The sequence below is a fragment of the Vipera berus genome (assembly GCF_964194415.1).
Source record: "Vipera berus genome assembly, chromosome: 2".
Lineage (NCBI taxonomy): Eukaryota > Metazoa > Chordata > Lepidosauria > Squamata > Viperidae > Vipera > Vipera berus.
In genome coordinates, this window is record NC_138203.1 from 166,919,620 (window position 1) to 166,945,517 (window position 25,898).

Consider the following 25,898-nt stretch of genomic DNA (forward strand, 5'->3'; position numbering starts at 1 on the left):
TGGACTCCAGAAGATGGTAGAGGACAGGAAGGCCTGGAGGAATGTTGTCCATGGGGTTGCGATGGGTCGGACACGACTTCGCAACTGACAACAAGAAGTCCATTTAATCCCCACGATGTATTTATATGGTTGGATGCATTACATTTATAGTGGATTTTGAACTGAGGTGTGTCTGGTGGAAAGGTCAAAATCTCAGAAAAACTGGCTTCTTCTAGTTTTTCGGTGAAGGATTCATTATCAGACTAATTCTGATAGTCTGAATTGAGAAGAGAAGAAGTTGAGGCTTATTGTGGCCATTTTCTATATTCTAAAATTGGAAATGCTTTTCACATGTAAACAGCCATAAATTAAATGCAAGAGGATATAAAATTGGCAGTGTTAGTCATCATCAGACGAAAATAGATAGCTGCAGTAGTGGAGAATATACTGTATTTGGGAGTTTGGCTGGTTCTTGATGGTATTTGCCCTTTGTTTTTCCTTGCAGGCATTTCTATAACATGTTACCTAGTCTGATAATGAGTCATCTCTAAGAAGAAAAGTAAGCTTAGAGAACACTAAAACACCCACAGAACTAAGTAGATTGACACATCTGTTGCCTTAAACTTCACAATGAGCACAAAAGCTTCAAAAGAATTGCATGCATCCTTCTGTATGTATGTCTCCATAATGACACAGGCAGAATAAACATACAGCATTCAGATATACTGTACAGTGCTAAAGCTAGTAATTATCATGTGGTTAAAAGCAGAAAACCGGCTTTACATGCTGAGTGTCTTGAGAGGAGAAAGCATCCTGAATGTTAAAAAGTCACCAAATTTAGCCCTTCCTTGGGAAAGACTACCTTTGGCACAACTGGTGTTCAGAATCTTGACTGCTTCTACAGTATCTTAGCAGCAATTAACATCAAAGGAACAAATTCTGTGATTCAGCAAAGGAGCCAGTTATACAGACACTGGCCCCGCCCCAGTCACTGGAGCTGTGGCAGCCATCTGGTTGGGTGTTTAATCAGGATTCCGTTCAGAGAAACATAGTGGACTCATTGGCCTAAATGGCACTTTCCAACTTCCGTAAGCTTAAAAAAAGGAGACCTTTAGAATTTCCCACTGAGTTTTATCCACCAAGGAGGTTTCAGATGTAAACCCAAGAAGGCTTATTACCTGAGTTAATCTTTACTTAATTTTTCAGCATATTCATTCATGCATTTTTTGTAACAGATTATTTAGATATCTGAAAATCTGAACAGTTAATGGAAAGAAGGCTGTTAGTACCAAAAAGCTTTGGGACTGAAAGAAATTACGCAGAATGTTCAACTTTTAGGATTATTTTATACATAATAAAAGCCCTTCAGTGGAAAGCAACCTTGTAGCTTCTGTAACTCATTCTTGCATTTAGTTTGTAATATACAATGCATATTGCATGTCCCCAATCCAGGGAAACCATGTTTCCTAGATGTTTCCCTGACGCCATAGGAATGCAGCTTATCTGATCTTCATGAATTTGGCTATGAATTGATGTCATCTGCAAATACTGCATAACTCTTGGAAAAATATCAAAGTGTCAAAAGTGCAGATATGATTTTGTGTGTGTCTCTGTGTGTGTGTGTGTGTGTGTGTGTGTGTGTGTGTGTGTGTGTGTGAGAGAGAGAGAGAGAGAGAGAGAGAGAGAAATGTAGGGTTTGCGAAAGAGTATCTTAAAGTATTCAAGTCAATCATATTTGGCTAAAATCCAACATTTAAGTTTGTGTGTGTGTGTGTGTGTGTGTGTGTGTGTGTGTGTGTGTGTGTGTGTACGTAACAATCAGAACTAAAGGAACTGAGTCTCTGATCCCCAGTGCCATCCAAGTGAAGAAAGTGAAGATCTCTCTAGCAACATGCCACTACCAATTATTCTATTATAATTAACAGAAATGCAGTTCTAATTCTTTCTAGCAATGATGCTAATATCCACCATTGACCAATACTCTTCTATCCTACCTTGGGCTGGTGGTAATGCTCCATGGCCATGGTGATGACATTGAGCCCAATCACACCTGTGATGAATAAATCCAGATAATGGGTGGTGCACATTTGGTGAATCAGAAGTCGGAAGCGAGAATAATCAGAGTAATACGGTTTACACTGTGCTTCTGAAAAGGAAAAAGTGAAAGAGCAGTTCAGAAAACAATCCCTTTTTCTCAAGGCCAGGTTCAGCACTGGCTTTCAGATTCATTTAAGTAAGATTTCTCCCCCCCCACAGAAGTGGGGTAGGGCAAATGTGTTTACAAACTACTGTAATTAATGCACAGCAAGACAGTACATTCATATACCTGTTCTAGCAATTCCAATAAAACATGCACAACAGCCGGGCTTCTGTAGCTAGATATAAGGTGAGTGAAGCATAACATCATTTCAGGTTTCAAAATAATCTTAGTAAAAAGATTATTGTTTAAATATATTACATTTTCTTGTTATTGCTGTAGAAGGGGGAAAAAACTACCAGACTTAGTAGTATGTGACCAATTTTATTATACATAATAACAGCAGCTTGAAGCATTAGCATGAGATATTGAAAAACATAAAAATTTTGGGGAAAAAAATCAAAGTTTGGGGCAACTTGGAAACAATATACAAAGCCTTTTGACAATAGTAGTCTTACATGTAGAGATCATTCATGACATATTTAGGATAGAAATGCTGTGGTGGAATGCTTACATGTCTGCGACATACACCTTTTGTTTTACAATGTCCAGATAACCTGGAACCTTGTATATGTCAAGCTTGTGCTCTACAGTTTATCCAAGAACTTAGGGCACTTAAGACAGTGAACAGATAAAAGGATACTGTGTGAGAGTAGCATTTTACAGTAAAATACAAAAACTTAAAAGGAAAAGGAGATACACGATTGTAAGACATCTAAACAAACAAACAAACAAAAACAAACACCCCAAGAGCATTTCAAAATACATGCTAAAGGAGTAGAGAGAAAAAAGTGGAAACATCTTGTTCTTGATTTCAGGAAAACAGTTTGTGAAAAAAATGTTTTCTGAATGCTCAGAACTAAATGATCTTCCATTTAAGTGTGACTGCTAAAATGCAGCCATTCCTGTGAATCCCTGAGGTTTGGCTGCATCAGGGATGACACTCTCTCTTTAGACCCTGAATGTTCCAGCAGATAAACTCATTACACATCTAATCTCTAATGAGGAAATGTCAAGTCTGTAATTCAGGGCAATTTTCGAAGAGGCATTATAATGCAACCTTAAATGAAAGGCACTGTCTTGAAGATGTCAGAGATAACATTATGCCTGCAATTAAATGATCAACTGGTTATGAACATGACTGAGCCAAAGGAATTGAATGGTATGGTATTTAGCAACACTGAGTAAATATAAGAATTCATTTGGGGTAGGGGAAGTGTGGCTATTTGTGATTATAAAGAAAAGCTACATTTAGGAGTCATCAGTTTTGCATGTAGAGATCATCTAGCTCAGGGGTGTCAAACTCAATTTCATTGAGGGCCGCATCAGCATTGCGGTTGCCCTCAGGGGGCCTGGTGGGTGTGGCCTGGGTGGGCGTGGCCTACTGGGTGGGCATGGCTAGAGTGCATATGGCCTACTGGGTGGGCATGGCCAGCTCTACATCGTTCGCATCAAGGGTGCCTATGGGGGCCTGGGCAGGAGTGGGACAGATCTGAGGGTCTCTGGCAGGAGGAGGGTCTCTGGGCCAGGGCCAAGGAAGTGGGGGCCGTTCCCTCACTGTTTCCAGGATGGCTTCGCAGGCCGCATGAAACTGCTTCGCGGGCCGGATCCGGCCCCCGGGCCTTGTGTTTGACATGTCTGATCTAGCTCGTCTCCTAGGTACTAAAAGGTTGATGTTCTAATTCCATCTTAGGGACTCAGTAGTCCTTTTGCATGGCAGAAGGACGTTCTTGTTTCTGTCTGCAAACCTCAAGTAAATAACAGCTCCACATATAAAGATCCCTCCACATAAATAAACATTTGTGTTATCTTTCCATCTGATTTGATATGAAAGAATCAAATGTGCATGATACCTGTGAAGTTGTCAGGAGTCAACACATTATGTTAGGAATGATAGCACAAATCTGTTTTTCCTGAGTAAAATGATTGTCTAGATATGGAAGGGGCTGAGAATAGGATTATTTTTGTAGGCAGGATTGACACTGCATATCTCTTGCTTGTCGAAGAGAAAAAAAAAATCTTCTTGAGACTCTACTTTTTGGAACTGACAAGTAAAAGGAAAGTGTTGTATTGTGAGTTTTCTTCAAATGATCCTAAATATTTGCACCAGTTTTTCAAAGAGAGAACTTGCTGCTAGTCTATATGCTGTCTGATCTTGAATGTCATGTTATAATATGGAAATTGAGACATACAAGATGAATCTGAATGCTCAATTCATTTCTAAAAAGAACGGCAAAAAATCTAGACAGGTTGGTAGCTGGCAGAATCACAACTTTCATCAGAACTGTAACATTCTGCATAAATATGCATAAAAACAGAGATATCTCAATGGCATTATGCAAAACTCTGAAGAGGAAATTAACTAAAATGTCTGAATAAAATTAAGTTTTGAACTGGAGCCCTGGCTATGAACCAAGTTATACTTTCAAAGAGAAGCCCTATTCTAATTTGCTGATCTCTTATTGTTCAATGCTTATCCATAATTCACATTCAGGCAGCGAAAAAATGTTACAATTTCTTTTCTTTTATTTGGGACAATTTATTTATGAATAATTGCACTGGCATCCAAGGGTTCAGCTATGACTGGCAGATTAATTCCAAACAATAACAAAAGAGGCTGTTAATATATAGCAGGGATTTATACTTAGATTGCAAATATTACCTGCATAGCAACAAAGCATGTGGTAGCATAATCTTATAAGCAGGGTTGCTCATTTCCCATTTCTTATGCTGTGGGTGAAGACAGACCTTGTATTTAAATAAAAGCACAGGGAGGTTATTCACCTGCAGTGTGTGAATTCAGCTTCACAGATTAAACAACATATATATGTATATATAGGTGAATCCCAGATCGCTATCAGCCTTGCCTCTCCATATACCTCCTCAGGTGAAAAGTTCACCTTATTTTGTTTTCTTCCTCCTTTTGTTCCCAAAATGCCATGTGTCTTTTTATCTGTTTTTCGATTCACTTATTTATCCATTTTTTTAAAAAAAGGAAAATGCTTAGAAACAGTTGCAAAACAGTTCTGAACAATAGAGGGAAGTATATCAGTCATGGCTTAGACACTGGCGATTGAGACTGGTCCCGCCAGCTTTGGATTTTTCCTTTGATATCCAAGGAAGATTTGGGTATCAATTCTCCCGATTTGGAGGGAAAAAAATGAACTTTTAAATGACAAAAAAATCTGCATATTCCAACAGCTCCTTTCGCCTCCTGCACTTTGTTTAGTCTGTCTTCACCATGTATTTCCAACTAATATCCTATCCTGTGATTCAAGGGCATTCACTATCTCCAGTTTTTTAAAAAAATTACAATTAAAATTATTGTGATAAATTTGTAATGTCGTATTTTATTAATGGCTCTGCATCTGCCAATAAAGTTATTAATATGGTATTTAATAAGCCCTGCTTCTAAATCTTGCTAACCACTAGCTTTGTCATGCTTGGCATTGCAGTCATGCATATTAGTAGAAATTATATCTTTTACTTTGCAAAGAACCACACATAGTGACACCATGCTTCTTGTGGGTTTTAAAGTAACAGCTCCTGATTTTAAGAGGGCAGGAACCTTATTTTCAAATACCAATATTATTTCTTTTTAGGAGATATAAAGAAGCCAGATTTATGACTGTTTGTAAATATTGGTATTTAGACATTTTTTATATATACCTTAAATCCATGCCCTCCTTTCGAAACAACATTGTTTGTACCTGTACATATATATCTTGGGAAATACAGACACCTGTTCAAATGATGAGTCACACCAAATAACACAATACCACAAATACTGCTACAATACATTGGGATTTAAGATGACAGGATGCTGCAATTAGTCTGGAAGATTCTAGAAAAATTGAGATAGCATCCTGTCACTGAGAAACCAGTGGGGTCTGTGACTGTTTATGTGTGTGTAGGTAAAGGAGAGAAAAGGGAGGAAAGAAGATAAAATGATTGAGTAAGAACATGCATCAACTGGGAGATATCCACCAAAAAGCCCACAGTAAGCACAAGATATTGACAGATGATCAAAACAGGTTTTAAATCAAGCTGCTGTATTATGGCCCAGAGGAAACGGAGTGGACATGCATTGATTTAAACTCATCCTGATTCCGTCAAAAAGTAAAATGAGAACAAAGTTGCTTTTTCTATAAATAGCAAAGTATCTGCCCTGTAACCTGTAGTTGGTTTTCAGATATCTATTCATGATCGTAGTAGGTAATTTACCCTCTCAAATCATGTGGAGAACTACTTGTCAATTCCCATCTCTCTCTTGATGTTTATTATTTTTTTACTTAATGTTCACACCAGAGAGAAATTTTAAAATGTGATCATATTATCATATATATATATATATATATATATATATATATATATATATATATATATATATATATATATATATATGTTAAATGCTTGTTAACTATTTAGATTACCTTGCTAGGCCCCAAACATGGGACAAATCTTTATTTCCTGTTTCAGCCTAACCAAAGGCCATCGACAGGCAGTAGTCACAACAGTGACAGCTCATATTTGTGTAAATTTTTTAAATTGCTAACAAAGAATTAAAGGGAGACTGATATGCATTTCAAACTTATTTGTTTTCATCAGTATGGGTATGGCTGACTGATGAAAACAAATAAGTTTGAAATGCATATCAGTCTCCCTTTAATTCTTTGTTAGCAATCTAAAAAATTTACACACACACACACACACACACACACACACATATGTGTGTGTGCTACTACTGCCTTAGCCACATTGTGACTAGAATATTTATGAATTAAACAAATTTATATGGCCATCCAACTCACACATAGCATCAGTGGGAAGGCAGTCTTTTATTCATCATATAACCTGAAGCCAGGAAAACTTACTCTTCTTTTTTTCTTCCCTATAGATTTTCTAGAATGATGCTGTGAAGAGATCTGGTGCGGCAGCTGTAACCAGCAGTCTAATAGCATTGGCATTTATGTATCATTTTGAATGGCACGTGAAGTGGCTGGTTGCTTAATGTTTCACAGGCAGGGAGTTGAATGCTGCCTCAAGCTTTCATAGAATGGAGGAGAGGTCACAGGCAAGCAATATCACTAAGCAGCTGGATTTACAAACTGTCCAGGGAATATTAAGTTGAAGGTGATGTGCATGGAAGGAATGTTGACATTTAAAGAAGTAGCTTTATTAGTCTTTTTAGTGAATGACATTAAAAAAAGCAATGTGGAAAATGATTAAATTATTCCCATTGAGATTTTTAGTTATAAGAGGCAGCATCTTCCAAAAAATGAAATATCCACTCCAAACCAGCAATCAACAGAAAGAGATTATGCAAATATAGAACATATTTTCCCACATGGTTCAGCTTGTAAAATGCAAAAGCAAGAATAGACAACCTGCATTTTCACGTACAAATTACTCATTTGAATAAGGAAAGTTTGCACAAGGTGATGTAGCATTCCTTGTTTCCTTGCAACTCACACGTTTAGATACTGTCTTTTCACACTAACAAGCACTGCAGATTACATATGATAGCACTAATACGAGTCTCAGACAGCAACGAAGAAACACCAAGTACCGCTTTGAAAATAATATATACAAAAGCCAAGAATTACGAGATTATTTCTGAGCCTGCCGTGATGAATGGCCCTTTTTGAACCCAACACATTCAAAACATAATGAAACACTCAAATATGTACAATGAGTATTTAACCACACTGAAATTGCACATCTAAGAGATGTTCTCCTAATATCTGTCCAAAAGGAGACCCAGGTTTAGCCTCCCAGCCCATATGGAGAATATAGATATACAAACACACTGAAATGAAATGTAGGAAACAGCAATGTTAAGGAGATTTAGGATTCAGTAAAACAAGCTGGGTCAATTTTAATTAAGTCATAATATATGGATAAATATTTTCTGGCTTATTCTTTTTCATTGTTTTTTTTAAATGTAATTCTAGGTGTTCTTTCAGAGCTGCATTTCAGATGAACATGGCACATCAGGCACAGTGATATAGGACGCCCTCCTTGAAGAGGCACTGCACCCATTTAGCTGCCAGCACCATGAAGTAATTGGCCGACTTGAAAAAGGTTCCCTGCTAATTGCCTCTAGGCTGCTCAGCTCATTTGTCAAATTCAATGTCACAAGTCTTGGCTTGCCAAAGGTGTAAATCCTGAGAGTGTCTTCTTCTCATTTAGAGCTGACAAGATGCTCAGCTATGATAAAGTAGGCCTTGCCATATTTTTTATTGTTATGTGTGTTTTTGTCTGAGTTTGCTTTGCTGTCATTTGTTATTGTTTTAATTGTTTTAAATTGCATATTAGATGTTGTAAGCAACCCAATTTTTTTGGATTGGGAGGCTGCAATACATCAAAATAATAAATTAGTACTCATGGTTATCCTTCTTTGTCCGGATTACTTCATAGGACTAACGCTAGCTAAGCCATCCAAATTTAAGACAAGGCCTCAAAAATGGACCAGGAAGATAAATTCTATCCTATGTTCTGCTCAAGGCAGCCAAAGTGCTCAAGCTAGTAAATTTCCATAGAGCCATTGACTACTTCCCAACTTTCTTCCTTGATGTTCAGCTGCATTATTATCTATTTCTGTCATATCTTTTCATGTAAGCAAAGTAGTTATTAACGTCAACTCCACAGCAGAGCATGTGGTTGCTGGTTTCGGCACTTCTAAAATCATCTTAAGAAAAATAAGATAAAATAAAATGAACTTGTATCTTTCCATGGGCACCAAATTCTGATTTTAGAAAAAAGTAACAAAAATGGCAAAAAATTGTTAGCAAATTTATATAGAGTAGAAAAAAAACAATGTTAAATTTAAAAAAATTACAAGATTCAAAAGATAGAGGCATTCTTGCTGTTCTAAATTTCAAACTATAGTACAAAGCTAGCTGTTTTGTCATGGTTATAGGATGGGCTTTAATTTTAAGAACTCACCCAGTTTAGGAGTTGGTGCCCAGGGAAATTTAAGAGAACTTACTTTCTAAAATGTGGAAATTGCAACCTCCTTCCACCACTATCCAATAGAATCAGTTTACACTCTTCCTGTCTGAATTCCTTCTTCAAATGTATTGGGTAGGATGCGGCTGTGGCCAGAAGGACAGGGCTCCAGTTGCTCCCTCCCTCCATTGCCAGAGAGAAGAAATTTACCTCATTAGTATGGTCACCCCAGTTAGTATTCCTGCTTAGACATCTAGACTTGAGTCCAACCACCCATCTTTATTTCAGTACATGGACTGGAACTGAGAAATTAGCAAACAGTCTACAGATCCTTCCTCTAAAACAGGCATGTCAAACTCCAGGCCCGCAGGCTGGATGTGTCATGCTGAAACTGTGCCCACCCCATTGCCAGCAATGGGGAAAAAGTCATGATATGTCACGCGATGTCACATGATCTTGTGATTTTGACATGCCTGCTCTATAAGATGATATATTATGAAATAAGAGAATGCAGCTTTTTATTATAACTCTGAAACATGTGGCTTTGGTAATACCATCTAACTTCCGCAGAGTCTTTCTTCCCATGCCTTACGCATGTTCCATGTACAAATACCTGGAGCCTCAGAGATAATGAAAAGGACTGATGACCAGAATGTAAATCAAATTCACCCTAAACTAATCTGAATATAAGGTATACCCAAGATACCTACAGGAAAAGGCAGTTAGGCCTGATGCAATTAGAAGTAAAGTGAGCACATTCACTCTTTCCATGCTGGGTTTATTCTATTGTTGCTATGCTAGAAGAATTTAAGCAAATATAAACTGCCTTCTAATGTGGAAGAACACTGGGTTCAGAAATGCATAAAACCAGTCTCCATTGGTTAGCCTGGTGCCTTTCTTATGGTCAATGGAATTTTCTTCTAGATTCTTGAGGAAACTTGGAGAAGGAATTATTTAAATTTCCTTAAATTTTGGCAAGAAGGGCAGAATGAGAACTGTGTTTCTTTCTCTTTTTCTCTCTCTGCTTCTCTCCAAGGTCCAGCAGAAAAAAAGAGGAACATTTATTTATTTTATTTTTATTTTTATTTATTTTATTACATTTATATACTGCCCTTTCCCGAAGGACTCAGAGAACATGCAGAGAACCTGGAGGAAAAGCATGGAAACTGTAAGTTAGAAAGAATAATTATTGAGGAGAGGCAGAGCCTGTTGGATCCATAATTGTATAAAGGGCCAAGCTGTTTAAAGGCAGAACATTACAAGGCTGAGTGGTACATATAGAATAGCTCTAAAGTAGATGACCCAGACATCATCCAAAAATCTCTTTCTGAAAGCAGCAAAGGAGGACAATGTTCATGATGAGAAATAAAATTATCCAAAAACCAAGACAACATACAAATATCCCAAATTAATTGTGTCAGTGATCAGCCAAGCCTGCAGATGTTTAAATCAAAACAAAGCATGCAGAGTAGAGAGTGAGCAAAGAAAGACCTTCCACTACACACAGTCTAGTGAGATGATTCAAAGAACCCATGGTCAGCCGTTAAGTCACACAGCATGAAAAGTCACGTGAGACAAAGACGGCAAGGACATCCCAGTACCTGGCACTGCACTGGCTGAGCTGTCCATTATTACATCATCCAGCATTAGATCTAGAAGAATGAAAGGTCATTAAATCACCTGAGAGGACAGGAGGCAAACCCTTCATCCCACTTCCAGCATTCATCACCATTATGGCAAGGCAAAGCAAGACCCCCCCAATGGCTAAGGCACTTCCTTAGAAGGAAGCATTGTGCAAACTCTGGAACACAATTACACCCCATGGAAACAGCCAGAGATTCTTTCTGTTCTATGACTCACCAGAGCTTATAAACTGGACATATTATGGGCTATCCTTTACATGGTGCCTCAGTTGGCTTTCTTCAGTCTGTGCCAACCCTTCTGGAAAATGCCCACCTCAAGAGGCCTATACTAGAAGGTCAGGATGCATCCTTCTTTTTCTCCAATCCTGCCCCTCACATTACTGCAACCTCATTACTACTGCTTACCTGGCTACTCAGATTAAAATCTTCAAGATAGCTTTTGTGAGTGTGTATAAATTAATCATATTAATTCTGTTAGATATTAAGCATAAAAATAGGACTTTAGAAATTCTTTGGAATAATGCAACTTGAAGACTTTGTTTCCTTTCTAAAGCAGATATTCTCTTTCTACCAGTTAGCGGAAAGCAAATTTTTATCCAATTCCTGAATTTACATCCAGATTACAGGAAAATTATACATCTATACGTAATTTTTCCAAATTTTGTGAACCACTTTACAACTCAAGAGAGAGAAAGTAAGAGAGATCTGTGCAAAAATCCATATATTAGGAAAAGGTTTGCAGCTAAAACCACTATATTAAAGATAATTATTTCTAAATATTTTGTACATTAAGATGTTTACAAAAATGCATGTGAAACTTTTAAAAATGCAAATTTTATGCTACCTTCATTGCAAACAAATTCAGAAAAAATCAGATAAAGTTATGGCTGGAAAAATTGGATTATGAACATAAACAAACTTGAAAATTTGTCTACTTTGAGTGATACTTGGGGATGGTATATATTATTAATTGGATGTTCATATGAGATGCTTTTATTCCAGTAATACAAGCCATGGAAGCTCATAATAAGCTTTATCTTTGCATGATTTTTGCATTATGAGCCTTGGAATTAATAATACGTGGCACAGGACAAAAATAACTTTCTCCGCTGTGAGATAATGGTTAGCAACTACTGTTAGGGGAAAAAATCTTTCATGATAATAGAATTTTTTAGGAATCTGTAAATCAGAGAAGAAGAGGTTTACATAAATAGGAGCAGCATTTTATTTGGTAGTGTTTATATGGAAGTTCCCTACAGGATTACTGGCTAGGTTCCCAAAAGACACTAAATTAGGGTGAACCATGTGTGGCCCTTAAATTCCTTTCTTGCATCCCTCAGAGACTTCTCTGACCATGACAACTGAAAACTTCCCATATAGAAGTGGTCAGCACATGAGAAAGATGAGTAAGTATATAATAGGTATGTCACAGCTTATTTAAACTGAAATATCCCATGTCACATGTATGTGTGTGATGTCAGCTTGGCTAATTTGGCCCCCAAAAGGTTATGTGGCTCTTGACTATCAAATGGTAATCATCTTTACAGTAAGCCATGGTGTGGACAGTGTCTATTCTGCTGTTCGTAAAAAGTGTCTATGACTTTCTCAAGAAACACGAAAATGTTGTGCCAGGTGGTTACTTGCCTCACTGATTTTTGTATGATGTTAAAATGTAAGGTATATTAACATTCCTTTTATTTTGCAAAGCACTATTAGATTATGAAAGAGTTTCCCTTAAAATGAATTATTCCTCTCGATGTGAAATTAATTTTTTTTAAAAAATATTAATGGATAATGAAAAGCCATATTATTCAAAAAGCTTTCAATAAGGCTGTGTTGGGGAAAAAGCAATTATATGTTCACCACATTTGTTATAACTTTTTCTAATGAGACTCATTAGTGAGAATCATAATTGTTCTATTATGTTATGGAGACTGTAGTTTTGTTACAGTTTATACTAAATAACTTTATTAATTAAATTGGACTATGTAATATTGATTCTGTTCACACATAATACTATGTGAACAGTAAATCAACATTTGCAATAGTGGTGAATAGCGTCGAAAGCAAGATTTTTCAAAAACTGATTTCTTAACCTATAATGATCTAGCTTGCACACAGCATATCACTCATAATAAGTGGGTTAGCAAATCACATTGAGGTAAAAAGTAACAAACCAAGTTATGGCTAAGCATTATATATGAATCCACCATTATATTTATTACCTCTAAGTATAGCTTTATTCTTCCAATTTAGCTTATCAAAAGTTTATTTACAATAATATGCAGTTAGATTATTTTATGTTCTGTATTATTATGTATAAGTAAAACTACTGTTAAATATTACTGATAACATGAGACTGTGAATATTATTATAGTATTATAAAAATAAGAATTGTAAATAATTTTATCAATAATGGAGTAATTATTCTTAAATCTGCAATTCATTTGTCTGCTTTAGCTCTAGTCACCTTTTTCAGTGTGGGCTAACACCCTAGAGATAATTATTATGATTTATAAAATTTATTTCTGGACTGCTTGTATTTTTGTTCTTAGATACTTCTATGTAATTCCTGAAACCTTAATTCTGGGATTTTGGGAGAGCAGCAAGGTTACACTACTGATGCAACATCAGATGACTGGAAACATAACGTTTTGTATATTTCTGTCTTCTGAGGAACAAGAGCATGGCTGGAGGTCTGTGCTGTAGGCCAGGGCTTTTCAACCTTTTCACCCATTGTACCACTTTTAGGATATGGCAACATCCGAGTACCACCAGTCACCTAGCAAGGTGTCAAAAACTTGATGAGCAAAAAAAAAAAAAGGAAAAAAGTGATGAAGTACAGGTAGTCCTTGACTTACAACAGTTTGCTTAGTGACTGTTCGAAGTTACAATGACACTGAAAAATGTGTCCCCCAAGCCACAGCCGAGCAAGACATCTGCCTGCCTGCCCGGTGGCGCTCTTCCTCCTGTCTGAGGTTTTCATTGTTGTGAGCATTTCTGTTGACGATCGGCAGCGGGAGTGGGGTGTTTGGTTTTTATTTCCCCTGTCTGCTGGGTGGTTTCAGCAGGTTTTGGTCACTTCACATGGCCCTGGGACTGTCATAAATATGAATCAGTTGCCAAGCATCTGAATGTAAATCACAAGACCCTGGAGATGCTTCAACATTCCAGCTGATCGGTGCTTCTTCTGGGCTCAGAACCGCCAGGATCAATTCCAAACTCCATCTGGAGCCTGGCGCTAATCCTGGTGCTTCCGCTGAGCCCTGACAGCCCTGCAGCTCCAGCCGTCTCTCGCTCAGGCTTGTGCGGTGCTGCTACCGGTTCAGCTCATTCCCCTCCCCCGCTACCACTTTTCTAGGATGGTCACATACCACCTGCCAGGTGCCAATGTACCACAGGTGGTACCCCTACCACTGGTTGAAAAGCCCTGCTGTAGGCAGCCCAAAGTAATTAGAGGAAGCTTACACAATAAGTAATTAACAGGAAAATGACTTTTCTGGCAGAAAAAAAAGACAAATTAGGCAAGGCACTGCTTCTCAACCTGGCCAACTTGAATAAGTGTTGTCTTCAACTTCAACTCAAAAAGGCAATAAGAGCTAAAGCAGACAAATGCTGCCTGGGGAATTCTGGGAACTGAAGTCCACACATCTTTAAGTTGCCGAGATTGAGAAACACTGAGGTAAGCTAAGCTAAGGTAAAATACATTATACAGCGGGGCAATATATCAAATTTTAAATAAGGATTCATTGAGAAACTAAAGGCAGATTATAAGGGTGGAGAAAAAGTAGGTCCTTAAAAATGCAGTACAGAATGGCATGCCAGATACAGCCTTTTTATGCCAAAACCTGTCAGAGGAACAATTCTGTAGAATATTTCAAAAGTATTCAGAACTTTCATTCTTCACAGGACTTTTTTTCCAGATAGTTCAACAATTCTTAAAATGGCACATTAAAAAAAAGAATGGCAAAAACTTGCAGCTGGGAAGACAAAAGGATTGCTGGTAGAGTTGAGTAACATGAGAAAAAAGTCTATGTCTTCTTTATGCAAAAAATATATCCAAAGATTTGGTGTATATTATGCCCTTCACCACATTTCTACTGTAAATAGAAGTGAAGATGTGCAGAAATTATGAAAGTAGAAACCCAGTTGTGGGGTGTTTTTTTTACTGACATGCTATATGATTAAGACAGTCTACAACTAGCTTCTTCACTTTTGCACAATACATGCATTCTGAACCCAAATCCCAAGGATTTTAGCAGAAGAAGTAAATATGGCTTTAATATTAAAGAAATTGATAACCCCTTGATATACATTTCTTGATACATAGGTCAACATACTTGTGTCATGTCAGTTGTGAAAAGATATCTGGAGCACCTCATAGCATCATAGTTCATAACAGATCTCTCTTCTTTTAAAACATGAAGTTTCATAGAACTCAACATAAGGAACCAGAGTGCCAGTATGACTTAGCTTTGAACGTTCAGTCTGGAATCCTTATATTTGAATAAAGAGAGTTAAAATTTAAGTTTTATAAACAGCTTTATCGTATGATAAAGAAGGATTAGAGGTGGATTAATTTGTTTATGGCCTTATTAATTAGTATATGAAACAAGCAGATAGAAAGCAAAGCAAAGCAGAAATAGATTAAACATCCGTATTAAAATGAAAGAGAATTTCCCATAGATATACTGATGCTTCTCTAAAAAGGATATAATAAAAGTAAAAATTGGAAAAAGTTTCAGAATATATTAAGATGACTGTAACATGAAACACCATGAATGGGCACATGGAATGGTAACATGACAATAGATTTCAGGAACAATAGAAAACATGCAAAATGATGGAGAGTTCCTCTGACCTGTGACCTCTGACCTGATCATTACCTCCTGCTTTTGCAATCAAATAAAAATTGAAGTAAGAAAGACAGCATGTGAAGTTTCTCAGATTTCATGTAAGTCTAATGTGGTCATCAAAAGTTCTAAGTTTTATTCCACAGTAAATAGTTTTACGAAGTTTGGGTTTCAGTAGATTTATTCCAAATTGGTTAATTTTATTTGGTTAATTTCTATTTTGACATTTTGTTGTCATTGTTAAGAAAAAGAATCTGTATTTCTCAAGTAAATGCATTATATTTCCAAGCAATTCTAATACAAAATGGCTTTATTATTATATCCTTGAAATTTTATATTTTGTCAGTCCATATGGAAATTAGCCTCACAATTAGCAAAAGTGATTTCATTTTGACATTACAAGGCTTGTAATAAACCAAATAGTGAAACTAACTATCAGCAACAGTGCAAAATGTGCCTAAGGTAATTGGCCCATTCTGGAACCGTCAGTCTTTGCATTCAACACTATTTGGGTAAAGCTATGCTTATGCAATGGAAAAAAATTATATTTAAATTACTGTAGTGCGTTTTAAACTACCTAGCATATAAAATAATTGCAAATCATGCAGCCATTGATGGATTTCTAATGGGTTTTTGCTTAGCCTGTACCAGAGCTATATTCTTCATGCAAATTTTGTAGCTGGACATGCTTGTGAGGGAAAATCTAGCTTTCAAATGCTAGGTAGGGAATAGGGGAAACTGTCAAAGGTCAAGCAGGGCTCAGAAAGATGAGGAAGGACTACCGACCAGCCATCTGTTTCTCCTTACTCCTTCTCTTTTTCTCCAGGCGTTTGAGCCTCTTCTCTTCTCTTCTCTTGGCTTCTTCTTCTTCCTGATGCTGACGACATTTATGGAAATTCTCCACCACGACCCCCACAAACATGTTGAGCACAAAGAAGGCAACAATCAGCAGGAAGGAGATAAAGTAGAGGAGCATCCAAGGGTTATAGTTCATGACTGGCTATAAAATAAAGGGAGAAGTCATTACGCCCTATCAGGTTTAGAATTTAACAATGTCAATGATAAATTTAGGAACTCCAAATATTTGTATTTCACATATTTTTTTTTAAAAGAGTAATCTCCAAAACAAGCATGCCTCTTTCCTGGGCTTCTGGCAGTGTGATACCAAAACACCCACCTGTTGATCTACTCCTACAGCATCCAATCCATCGTACATGATGTCCACCCACCCGTCTTTAGACGCCAGAACAAACAAAGACATTAAAGCCTAGAAAAACAAAAGGAGGAAAAACAATATAATACATATCGTATTCTACCTGCCTCTTGACTCGTATTTGAATTTGGACTTTTTTGTTATTCAATCTAGTTGATAATAATAAGCCAAAGCTTCTTACTAGGAAAAAAGGTATCAAGTATTGATCTCACAAGGAGAGTTATTCCAACAAACAGGAACAGCCTTAACTCTAACCTTCATACATTTTTTACTTAGCCCTTATCATCGTGCTCAAATATGATTTCCTGGGATAATAGTAAATTTATTTATGGCCACCCAGTCACTCTCAGTGACTCTGGGCAGCTTACAAAGAATAAAAACCCAATATAAAAGAATAAAAAACAATAACTCCCCATCCTCCTAGTGACAACATACAATCAAACAAGCCACTTGATGGGTTCCATCTCACTCTGGGTTCCCCAGGCCCGTTGGCAAAACCAATACCTCAGGGCCTTGTGGAAGTAGGTCAGAGTGAGGGGCCAGTCTAATCTCTGTGGGGATGATATTCCAAAGGGAAGGAGCTACCACGGAGAACACCTTTCTTCTGGATCCTGCCAGGTGTATCTCCTTAGGAGACAGGACCTGCAATATTCCCTGCCTCCCCACTCTAATGGGTTGGGTGGAGGTAACCGGGAGAAATGGCCCTGGTTAGATAAACGGGTCCCAAGCCATGAAGGGCTTTACAGGTGACAACCAACTTCTTGAATTGTACCTGGAAGCAAATCATCAGCCAATCCAGCTGCCACAGGAATGGTGGCACACATGTATACCTGAGTCTGCACAAAACCATGTGGGTCACTGCATTTTGAACCAGTTGGGGCTTCTGGATGTTTCAAGAGCAGCCCCATGTAGAGCGCATTGCAATAGTCAAGACATGCATGAGAGAGTAGATGCGCGTGTTCATGGTTTCAGTCTCCTGAGACAAACTTTTCTTCATGCTAGATATGAGTTTGATTACACTATTGTACAGTCATTAAATGTCCAAGGAAAAAGCATGTGCTGGTCTTAACAGTGGCGTAGCGTGGGGGGTGCAGGGGGGGCCGGCCGCACCGGGCGCAACATCTGGGGGGGCGCGCTCGCACTGAGCTGCTCAGGGAGCCCCAAGGGCTGCACAGAGTCGGCTTGGCTCCGCTCTCGAGCTGCTCTTTCTTGCAAAGCGAAACGAGTCCGGCAGGTGAGATGGGCGGCCACATAAACTGAATAAAATAAATAGAAGCGCCCAACTCTCCGCCCAGGCTCAGGCCAACCGCAAGCGCCCCGCAGGCTCCCCGGCAGGCTTGGCCGAGCGAAGACGGACCCGCCGGCCGGCTGGCCTAGCTTCGTACGCATGCGTGGCTTTATTTAGCGGGGCTCACGTGCGAGCTTGAATGCAGTGGCTCTTGCAGGTCGGAGCCCCGCCTAGCCGCCCTCAAGAGGGACCCGGAAGCATCCCGCATGCGCGCGACTCTTCTTGGAAAGTCTACGCCGCTGCGGGGCGCGTCTTTTCGGCGGTGCCATGACGTCACCGGGTTAGGGGGCGCAAATTGCCCCGGGTGCTGACAACCCACGCTACGCCACTGGGTCTTAATTGTGATGTGAATGTATACTAATTGAGGATCTTTAAATGTAGACACTATGACTAGGAAGTGCTGTAGATGATTTGCTATGGTGGCTGCAATATATACAAAGCTATTTCACATCTGCTTTGAATGAAAGCAAATAAGGGAGCACTGCAGCAGATTACCGTTCCATCAGTACCTGGCCAAGATTATCAAAATTATACTTGTGCCGGATCCATTTATAGTTGGCTTCTGCACAGTCTGACTTGTTGGTAATGTTCCTTGTGTCTTCCCCTTGGCAGACAAAAAACTTCCCCTTGAACAGCTGTGAAAAATGAGAGTATACTCAGTCACTGAGGGTTTTTTTTGTAGGCTTCCACAATGTACCATTTGCAAATGTCTGATTTTAAGCTCTTCCTACAGAGAGGGCCATCTGCATCTCACTTGAGCTTTTGGCACTGGCCCCAAAGCTTTTAGCCATCCAATTTTATGGAAGGAATATTGTAGCATTGCTGTTTTTAAGTGCTGCTTTTCTTGATTTATACACATTTTGCTGTATAATTACGGCACTATACATTTTATACTTTGCTGGTTTTCAAAAACATAGTAATGATTTAGTGTGAGCCCATCCTATTTCACTAAAAGGTAGCATTAAAATACTCACAATAAATGAAAGAAGCAAATTTGTCAATAAGTTGATCATGGCTGAACCTTTCCTAGCTTGGAATCCCCTTAAAAATGATAGAATCTTAACTCTTGTAAAGTCCACGTGGCTATACAAAACAAGCTGTACAATGCTCTTGTAAAAGGGAAGGGGGTGGTGTTTTCAGATTGAAATATGACAAATGTATTTGAAAATCAGGCATTAACTGAAGACTCCAATCAATGCAGATTTTGGTATTCTGTAACGTTTTTCAATAATATTATCCCTTTGTCAATAGAGCTTTGGCATTCTGTTTAAAAACCATCTGAGTGCAATGGCAATGCTAGGATACATATACCTTCATCTTACTTATTACAAGTATCTTGCCTGGAAATTACCCTATGTGCTAATTTATGTTCCAAGTGAATTTTGCACTTCAGCCTTAATGGATACTTTAACACAAATAAGCATAAGGACAATCCATAGTTGACTAGAGGCAGTGGGTAAGACTTGGACACCCCTCCTCCTTTTTAATGATTACATTTTTCCAGAAATTAACTACCCTGGGAGCTGCCAAGCAGGACATGAGGGCACTAGCAGTCTCCTGCCCTTACTTCTTAGCAAATTGGTATTGTCTTAAAAACAGGTGCTAAAATATACCTTTCATGATCAGTAGCAGCTAAAAAACCTATTATCTCTTTTTTGGTCTGTAAGAATGGTAGAAACTGCATGTCAATGGCCTTATTAGTCTAGCTGTGAAGGCCGCCAGGGAACTAATAAGAGAGGAGGATTAGAATAGATGGTGGTGTATACATACTTGAGGGAGAAGCATTGATCTAACCACCTTGAGAGAGGCAATTGTGTGCCTCCTTAAGAAACTATCCTCTGACCCAGCTAATTTATACAACTATTCCCTGGCTCCAAATTTATATTTTTAGATAGTACACTATAGGGAAGATTTTGAAAGGTGGACAGTATAAAGCTATAGATTATTTAGACCTTTGTTAAAATCAGGATTCATGCCTGACTCTGGGATGGAAATCAGAGTGTTCACCCTGTTGGATAATCTTCAGCAGGACTGGAATGGGGAATGTGGCTAGACTTTTTCTGAATCTCTTCGTAGCATTTCCATTGCCATTAAATATGCTATCCTTCTGGACCAACTGAGAGGCTGGGAGTGGGAGAAACTGGGTTGAAGTGGTCTCCCTTTTTCTTGAGTTTTAGTTTTAGTTAGTGATGGTAGGGGGACAGGTTGCACCCTTAGCTACTCCACTGTGGGTTCCCAAGAGGGCTCAGATCATTCTCTCCTACAGTTTAGTATCTATATGAAAGTGCTAGAAAAGGTAATCATTTAGACTAGTGCTTGTGGCCCGGAAGGAAGGAGAGCAGCTTCCAAATTGGTGTGCGCGCACACACAAATGGACCCATGGGCACTGGTGCGACACTAGCGGCCCCATTCACCCATGAGCAAACAGGCTGTTGCACACCCGCCCAGCACTAGCAACACCATTTACGCATGCGCAAACAGGGCTGCGAGCACTAGCTCGAGTGGGGGGAGAGTGCACATGCATGCACACCAGCCAGCCATTTCCACGGCCCACCAGCCAAGAGGCCACGGCCTGGTAGTGGGCCAAGGCCCATAGGTTGGGGACCACTGATTTATTTATTTATTTATTTATTTGATTTATATACCGCTCTTCTCCCGAGGGACTCAGGGCGGTGTACAGGGCAATTAAAATATAACATACAAAAGTTAAAATTAATTAAATTAAATTTAGCCCCAAACAAAATAAATTAAATTATGAAAATTTAAAACCCCAATCCCTCAGTCGAGGCTGGCAAGCTCGAATAACCAGGTTTTCAGGTCACGGCAAAAAGAGCAAAAGTCGGGAGCCATCCGGAGCTCCACAGGTAGCAGATTCCAGAGGGCAGGCGTGCCCACAGAGAATGCTCTCCCCCTGGGGGCCGCCAGCCAGCACTCCCTGACCGACGGCACCCTGAGGAGACCCTCTCTGTGGGAGCGCACGGGGCGATGGTTTGTTGACGCCAGCAGCAGGTGCTCCCGTAAATAATCCAGACCCATGCCATTTAGGGCTTTATAGGTCATCACCAGCACCTTGAATCTCACCCGGAGGGCAACTGGAAGCCAATGCAGCTCGCGGAGAAGAGGTGTTATCGGGAGACCCCCATCACAACTTGTGCGGCCGCATTCTGCACCAGCTGAAGCCTCCGAATGGTCCTCAAGGGCAGCCCCATGTAGAGAGCGTTGCAGTAGTCTATTCAAGAGGTCACGAGTGCATGAGTGATTGTATGTAGGGCATCTCGGTCCAGATAGGGGCGCAACTGGTGCACCAGGCGAACCTGGGCAAAAGCCCCCCTGGCCACAGCTCCTATGTGATCTTCCAAACTTAGCTGTGAGTCAAGGAGGATGCCCAAGTTGCAGGCCCTATCTACAAGGGGTAACACCTCACCCCCCATAGTTAAAGATGGAATAGGCTGGATTGCCCAAGATGCTGGTATGTACAACCACTCGGTCTTGTCGGGATTAAGTCGAAGCCTGTTCCTCCCCATCCAGACCCAAACCTCCTCCAGGCAGTGGGACATCACGTCGAGGGCATCACTGGGTTGGTTTGGGGTGGAGATGAAAAGCTGGGTATCATCAGCATACTGATGATACCTCACCCCAAAACCACGGATGATCTCACCCAGCGGCTTCATATAGATATTGAACAGGAGGGGCGAGAGGACCGACCCCTGAGGAACTCCACAAACGAGAGGCCTCGAGGCTGACCTCTGCCCTCCTGCCAATACTGACTGCGAATGTCCCAGGAAGTAGGAGGAAAACTACTGTAAAACAGTGCCACCCACTCCCAACCCCCTGAGGCACTGCAGTAAGATACCATGGTCGATGGTATCAAAAGCCGCTGAGAGGTCTAATAGGACTAGGACAGAGGAAAAACCCCTGTCCTGAGCCCGCCAGAGATAATTCACCAGTGTGACCAATGCCATCTCCGTGCTGTACCCGGGCCTAAAACCCAATTGGTACAGGTCCAGATAATCAGCTTCCTCCAGGAACAAAGGGAGCTGATGCGCCACCATGCTCTCAACAACCTTCGCAAGGAAGCGAAGGTTGGAGACCGGACGATAGTTGTTCAAAATAGCCGGGTCCAAGGCAGGCTTCTTGAGGAGGGGCCTCACCACCGCCTCCTTCAAGGTGGCAGGGAAGCTACCCTCTCTCAACAAAGCAGTTATTACTGCCTGGAGCCAGGCTCATGTCCCCACCCGAGCTGCATACACCATCCAGGAGGGGCATGGGTCCAATAAACACATGGTGGAACTCAGCCTCCTCATGATCCTGTCCACCTCTTCCGGAGTCACAGGGTCAAATTCTTCCCAGATAACATTCCCAAGACCGCTTGTCTCCCCCCCCGTCAGACTCTGCCCAGTCGGAGTCCATACTGGCCCGAATCTGAACGATTTTGTCCACCAGATGCTGACTAAACTCCTTGGCACAACCCTGCAAGGGCTTCTCCCTCACCTCCTGATTAAGGAGGAAGTGAGTCACCCTAAACAGGGCGACCGGGCGATTATCTGCGGACGTGATGAGGGCAGCGAAGTAGTTAGACTTCGCTGCCTCCATCGTCGCGAGATAAGACCTCGTAGAGGTTCTTAGCCGCAATTGGTCAGATTCAGACCGGCTGGACCTCCAACAGCTCTCTAGGCCCCATCTCCGATGCTTCATCTCCCGGAGCTCCATGGAAAACCATGGAGCCCACCGGGATCTGGGCCAGGTCAGGGGCCGCATGGGCACAACGCGGTTGAGTGTCTCTGTGGCTGCCCTTTCCCAGGCCTCCACCAAGGCATCGACCGGGCTGTGAGCGAAGGCGGCAGGCACAGACCCAAGCGCCACCTGGAACTGTTCAGGGTCTATTAGGCACCTGGGGTGGAACCACCTGGTCGGTTCCGCAGCCCGGCGATGGGGGGTGGCAAAGCAGAAGGCCAGCCGCAGGAGATGATGATCGGTCCATGACAGGCCGATCCCCACTCTGTTGGACATCCAACAAGATGCAAAGACAGGCCTCTTCAGGAAATCATTAGGGATGATGGAGATTTATCTATCAACCTTAGGTGGCACAGTTAGAGAAAGCTTTTATAATGTTATTAATCCTGTTTGTTGCTTAATGTAGACTGCTCAGAAATAGTGGGAACTGAGTGGCATAGAAACTATAGTAAATGAATATAACAGATAAATGATATATTCAAGATCATTCCACCAAACCTTTTAGGGAGACTTCATTTCAACAATTGTCAGAAAATTCTGGAATTTATTTTTTTTCTTGAAGTGAACATATTTACATTTTGCCTCTCCTTAAATTTATGGTGTATTATAAAGCATTTAATTAAAGCCTTAAGACACTACAGCCACAAGATGTAGACATTAATTTACCAAGAACTGCAAGGAGATCAAAGTAGATATTAAATTTGTGAGTTCAGCTATCAAAACCTGTTCAGGAAAATGGAAGATAAAATTCTTTTTTTCTCCCAAAACTGCAGCGAGGGGAAGAACTGATGCACCATTTTCAAAAGGAGAGACTAAAACCTCAACTATATTACTGACAAAGCTGTGACTTGCATAGCTGTTGTTCTGACTGCTACCAGGACAGAAGCTAAGCAAGGCAAGCTATCTGAACCACAGCTATGTATAAAGAGAGTGGCTTCCTTTTTTTAAATTGGAGATTGATCTTACTTTTGATAAACATGATGTACTAGCTGCTAGGTTAAATAAGATACAAGAGTGCACATCTGAAAAAGTGACAGAGAAGTGAGAGTTTTGAAAGGTGCTGCTTCTCGTACTTGAGCAGAGACGTCATACAGATTAGCAGATAAATCACTGACATCACTTTGTATTGAATCAAGCCAAACAACCCTTAAGTCTTGACTTCAACAATGTCAGATGTGATTATTAACTAGGAGTAAACTATAAAAATCATGGAGGATTAATTTTGTCACATACTCAGTGGCAAACATAAAGTGGCAGAGCATGACAGCTATTATGATAGATGGAACAGAGTGGCCTGTTTCAGCTTAAACTGAGATGCCTTCACTTTTTTGTTGAGTGACAGCAGGTCCTAGCATGGTCATGCCTTGTTTCCCTGTGGCAAAGCAATATTCCCACCAGCTTTCAAAATATTACCTCTTTATCTGAACTCAAGAATAAATGTCAAACCTGTGAGCAGTCTAAATAATAGGGATCAGCATACTCTGACAGATCTCACATAAGGTGGCATTTTATTTTTTTTACCTAGGAGAACTAACGGGGTGGTAGCAGCATAGAAAGCACCAACAGTGGGTGAGTTCCCTTAGCTTAATCATAGTTGGGCAGTAATTCTGCTTTCTTGACTGAACTTTTTCAAACCAAACCAAACTAACCAGATTCTTATCATAGTGTCTATGACCATGGTGGCGAACCTATGGCATGGGTGCCAAAGGTGGCACGCAGAGCCCTCTCTGTGGGCACACACACCATCGCCCCAGTCATAGGCCTTCAGCTGGGTTTTATAAAACCTTTTCGCTTTAGGCCTCTGCCGCCGTGTGCAAGAATATAAAAGGTTCAATCAATCAATCAATTTCAAATTTTTTGGGGAGAAAAAAAAAGTTCTCACAAAGTTGGAATTGATTGATTGAACTTTTTAGTCCCACCCAGTCTGCCATTACCACTGCAGCCAAGCCCACCCAATGGGCCACGCCCACCCAAAGGGCCACACCCACCCAAAGGGCCACGCCCACCCAGCACCCGATGATACATAAGTGGGTTTTGAGTTGCAGTTTGGACACTCGCTCTGTAAAAGGTTCACCATCACTGGCCTATGACATTAATTTGCTGTTGTTTAGTCTACAGCAATGGAAGCTAAGACAGAACCCAGGAATCAGCATATTTGGAAAGAGTTCCAAGCAAGGAATGGAATGTCCAATAGACAATTCTTGTGTTTGGGAATGGGACTGATTGATAGATTGACTATATGCTATCAAGACTGTGTCAACACTTCAAGATCATATCAGACCTTCTCCAGAATAATCTGTCCCCATCCTGACCTTTTGGGTTTTCTTTGGAAGGCCAGATCCTGAAGTTGAAATTCAAATACTTTGGCCACCTAATGAGAAGGAAGGACTCACTGGAGAAGAGCCTAATGCTGGGAAAGATTGAGGGCAAGAGAAGAAGGGGACGACAGAGAATGAGGTGACTGGATGGAGTCACTGAAGCAGTAGGTGTGAGCTTAAATGGACTTCAGAAGATGGTAGAAGACAGGAAGGCCTGGAGGAACATTGTCCATGGGGTTGTGATGGGTCGGACTCAACGTCGCAACTAACAACAACAATGGTACACCCCATTGCCACTATAATAGACTTCCTCCTCTTTGCTGATGATCATTCTTCCACCTTTCTCAGCACTGTGAAATTCTCAAGGGATTTGAGTTTTTACATAATGTGTCCAAATATGATAATTTGAACCTGATCATTGCCCCTTGTTTGAGAGCGCTAGATTGACTTGTTCAACCATTTCTTTGTTATCTCCAAAGTCCTCCCCAACATCAGCACTCAAAAACAATAATATTCTTTCTATGTTGCTTTTTCAAAGTCAAATTCTTGCTTTCATAGTATAACACCAAGAAACCACTAGAAGACTTAAAGGACCAGGTTAGGGACCAATTCTTCTGTAGAAAATCTATGAGATCACTAACAGTTGACACCAATTTGAAGGCACTTAATCAAATCCCCATGTTATTATCAATTTTAAGGTTGGTTGTTGTATGTTGTCATTG

General features: G+C 40.2%; 1 protein-coding gene across 1 annotated transcript in view; it reads right to left on the reverse strand.

Moving 5' to 3' along the window:
• The window catches only part of CACNA1G (calcium voltage-gated channel subunit alpha1 G), a gene marked incomplete at its 5' end in the record, with an annotated part of 457,316 nt that overhangs the window by 46,025 nt on the left and 385,393 nt on the right, over positions 1-25,898 (reverse strand). Inside the window, 5 exons of the mRNA XM_081320681.1 lie at positions 1,974-2,125; positions 10,729-10,779; positions 16,410-16,623; positions 16,801-16,890; positions 18,634-18,759. Coding sequence (XP_081176807.1) covers positions 1,974-2,125; positions 10,729-10,779; positions 16,410-16,623; positions 16,801-16,890; positions 18,634-18,759 — 633 coding nt within the window. The remainder of the gene's footprint in view (positions 1-1,973; positions 2,126-10,728; positions 10,780-16,409; positions 16,624-16,800; positions 16,891-18,633; positions 18,760-25,898) is intronic.